The following is a 4,316-nucleotide window of genomic DNA, read 5'->3' on the forward strand; positions in this document are numbered from 1 at the left end:
CAGCCTGAAGTTATGGCAGATGATGAACGGTGAATAACGGAGCGGATCGGAGAGGAAGCATTAACAAAGACTGTTGGCAGACACCGGAGCTGTGTTGTCAGCTGGTGGTGCAAGTGGTCCCGCTGTAAATCTGCTCTGCGCTCACAGCTGCAGCACTTACCAGCCAGACTGGAGCAGGAAGAGCGCTCTCCTGTCAGTGACTTCTCATCCCCCTTTTTTTTCTATTAATGGCACGGAATGGTCCTCTCAGCTTAACATGTGGCGATGAATAACACAGATACGCTGGCAGTGGTCGGAGAAGGCAGTCGGGAGTATTTACCGGCGCACCGAGCTCTGACCGGCTGCGTCCTGGCGCTGCTCATCATTTGGACACTTTTGGGTAACTTGACGGTTTGCGCGGCGGTTTGTCGTTATCGGCACCTGCGTGCCAAAGTAACCAACATCTTCATCGTGTCTCTGGCTCTATCGGACCTCCTGGTCGCCGTGCTGGTGATGCCGTGGAAAGCCGTGGCTGAGGTGGCAGGTTTCTGGCCGTTTGGGGATTTCTGCAAGACTTGGCTGGCCTGCGATATCATGTGCTCCACGGCGTCCATCCTCAACCTGTGTGTCATCAGCGTGGATCGGTACTGGGCCATCTCCAGCCCATTCAGCTACGAGAGGAGCATGGACAGGAAGGTGGCCTCGGTCATGATCGGCCTGACCTGGACAGTGTCCGTGATCATCTCCTTCGTTCCCGTGCAGCTGAACTGGCACCGGGTTGAGATTGGAACCTCAACCCGGGAAGACTTGACTCCCGGTGGTCAAAGCGTTGATGGGAGTTGTGACTCCAGCCTGAGCCGCACATATGCCATCTCCTCCTCCCTCATCAGTTTCTACATCCCCGTTGCCATCATGGTCGTCACGTACACTCGCATTTACCGGATAGCTCGCATGCAGATCCGGATGATTTCGTCCTTAGAGCGCGCGGCGGAACACGCGCAGAGTTGCCGCTCGGACGCACCCGAGCAGTTCCCTCACCTGTGCACAGAAATCGCTGCCAACTCCAACTACCAGTCTCAGCTCAGTCTTCATCCGGACTGTGAGCGATCTAATCAGCTCAAAGTCTCCATCAGGAAAGAGACCAAAGTGCTGAAAACTCTGAGCGTCATCATGGGAGTCTTCGTCTGCTGCTGGCTGCCGTTCTTCATCCTCAACTGCGCCCTGCCTTTCTGCCCCGGACCGGGGGACCCGGGGGCCCACCGGGGCCCTTACTGCGTGAGTGAAAAAACCTTCGATATCTTTGTGTGGATCGGCTGGAGCAATTCGTCTCTTAACCCGGTCATATATGCTCTGAACGCGGACTTCAGAGACGCCTTCCTGCGCCTGTTGCGCTGCCGTGGACGCTGCTGCTTGGCCGGTGTGAGCGCGGCGGTGCAGACCATGATGGCGAGCAACGAAGCCGGACACCCGAGGAGGGGCAGCCCGCTGAGGGCGAAGCTCAGCGTCTCCAGCGCCCGGAACACAAACACCAGGGGAAGCGCGGACAGCGGGAACACCACGGTGACTGTGTTTTATCACAGAGGGACGTGCGCGGAGCAAGTGACGGACACCGAGGACAGAAACGAAAAGGACAGACTGACCAAATTACCCTCAAGTGGCGTCATTTAACGCACCAGACTAGTGAGGGAACGCAGAAGGACTCGTGCACACATAGGGATGGATCCAGTCCCAGAGGAGATTGGGTGAGGGTCAAGAAGCCATGTGGCACACTGGTTATTGCACTCTGTTAAATGTTGTAAACTAATTAGTAGAAAGATAGATCATACAGCCAAGTAGAGGAGGTTTCTACTTTTACAACATCTACAAATCATGACAAGTTGTTCTTTCATTATGGACTGTAATTTTCACGACAAAACAATGCTGCTCTTTGAGTGCTGCAAAGTTTGGGTCAAAGGTCAAGCAGGGTCACACAGACAGAGGCTGGCTATATTTTACAAGTTATATTTTAAATGTATTGAAAATATCAGGTGATGAATATTCTTGCTTTGTTTTACCATCATGTTTTGTTTTACAATACTGATGTAATATTCAAAATTACTAAGCAACAAAATTAAGACACAAAGCAAAGAACCAACTGTATTTCTGTAATATCTAAGAGAGCTTTTGTTCGCAGGGACTATTTCAGGACAAATAGCCAGGTTTATTCCCTCACATTCCCTGAATAGGGAGAGATTTATGAGAGGTCAGGGTTTCTCTGAAACTCTAAAAAATGGGATTATGTAACTAACGCGCATTAGCACCCGTCAGCTGTGCATCTTGGTGGATGGACTGTGCTCTCTGCCACCCCCCCACCCCCACCATGAAAGAAACAAACATGAATAATTTGTAAAGGCTGTTCCTGTGAAAGATGCCCTGACCATGTGAGAACACAGAAGCTTTTACGGTGACAACCCTGAAAAACACAGGATGTGATTTAGTGCAGGGGCTGAGGCAGCTGGTGTAAAGGTTCTTAGTCTTGTGTCCTGCTCTCTGATGAACTCTCATTTTAGCATCTGTTCATTTTGGTTTAATGAGACTTCCTTGTTAGTGTTAAATATGCAGGCATGCGTTTTAACCTCAAGGTGCCACAAGCCTTAATGGAGCCAACAAGAATTTGGACTCTCTCCTGAACTGCTGTTCTTTTCAGTGCTGGAAAATCTTGTGGAATTATTAATATTTTGTAAAATATGTCTCTCTATCAGATCTATTACTTGGATCAGATGACTGACATGACTCTCAGACATTACAGTAACTCAAATAAATAACTTCCAGTTGAACTGAAAATGTGTGATATAAATACACAGATAACCTCTCTTAGGTGCCAATGACAACATGTGTGAAAACACAACAACACAACACAACAATTGTTTCCAGAGGGAGAGCTTGTGCATCTTTATGGTATTTTCTGTGTAATGGGATTGTAACCTACATAGGACCTGCATCAGCTGCAGGCATTGTGTATAAGAATAGTCACTATACCAAATAAGATTAATAAAACAAAGGTTAAATCAATTTTTTAAAAGGTGCAGATGTTGCCTGTAGGTTACTGAGTGGAAAATGTCTTTTTTTTTAAAGAACCAACTGGGTTTAAGGTCACGACAGAGTGAAAAGATCTATTTATATTCTTCATTTCATGTCTTCTTTCTTCATTTCACCCAAACAAACTCACGGCATCATTTTGTCGCCTGTCCTTTGCTTTGGGAAAGTTCTAAAGTGGTGCACCTGTCCACTTTGAATATATCAGATTGGATTGAGCCCTTAAGGCTGCAGATAGTTTCAGAAAGGAGCATCGATCACTCTGTGTACTACAGATTGTAACTACTACACTAGGGATTCAGTGTCCAAGGAATTTGAATTAAAGACTGTAATCACATCACTCAAAGTAATCTATAATAGTGAAACTTGTGCAGTCTGAAAGAATTCGATTTTTTTTTTTTAAGTAAACTAAATCAAATCTTACAATATGAAGGCATTAGCTAATTTTCATAGGTTAATATGCGGTTCCTTTCTAACAAATAAGTAAAAATATTGTTATTCGGACATTGTGTGTGGGCTTTTTTTCTTTTTTGGAAATGCTTTAACTTTAATGAGGCTGATGGAAGACCTTAAGTGGTAGTGCTAAAATGTCTTACAGGAATAGAAACTAAATTAGAAGTTATGAAGTTAGATTAAGTTAATGTTTTTATTTTATTTCTTCTACGTAATCTTCAGCAAATTTTGTTATCAGGTGCAAATAGAGGTTCCCAGAACTGTTTGGTTTGAGCTCACCTCAATATAGCCGTGTTAATGAGCACGCTTTCCTCCATGTGATAGCTGTCCATACTTGTTTTGGGCTCCCGGGATGGATCACAACATCCAGATTGAGTTCTGTTTTTAACAAACTGCAGTCTGCCCATTCAACACACTGAAAAACTGAATCAGAGCACAATTAGTATTCACTGTGTGACATCACTGACCAATATGAAGAAACCCTTTAAAGAGAACAAATAGTTTTCAAGGTTAAGAAAATAAATGTTGGTTCTGCCAATGAATCTTCATTAATGTGGATCCAACACATGAACTAACAACCTTCATCTGATGGAGATCTTGAAGAACGTTCAATGGAAACTTGAAGGTCAAGTATTTTATTGCTTTCTCACGGCTTCACGACTCACATGTATTGTACGTCCCTCATATCTGATGAAGCCCAGAGCGAGACTGAAGGAATGGAGGAATCCTGCTCGTGTTCATTCAGGAAGTGTTTGTACACGAGTCTATGGATGTATGTGTGTTTCCAGCTGAAAGAGGAAGTGGGTCAG

At 45.3% G+C, this 4,316-nt stretch overlaps 1 protein-coding gene across 1 annotated transcript; it reads left to right on the forward strand.

Annotated features, from left to right (window-relative positions):
- Positions 1-264: 264 nt before the first annotated feature.
- Positions 265-3,551, forward strand: LOC308110226 (D(1) dopamine receptor-like; the record flags this gene model as incomplete). The annotated part of the gene is made up of 1 exon (XM_080464401.1): positions 265-3,551. The coding sequence occupies one exon, from the start codon at positions 265-267 to the stop codon at positions 1,645-1,647; it is 1,383 nt and encodes a 460-aa protein (XP_080320527.1). The 3' UTR covers positions 1,648-3,551.
- Between the last annotated feature and the right edge of the window lie 765 nt (positions 3,552-4,316).

This window comes from Lipophrys pholis (assembly GCF_963383615.2).
Source record: "Lipophrys pholis genome assembly, chromosome: 5".
Lineage (NCBI taxonomy): Eukaryota > Metazoa > Chordata > Actinopteri > Blenniiformes > Blenniidae > Lipophrys > Lipophrys pholis.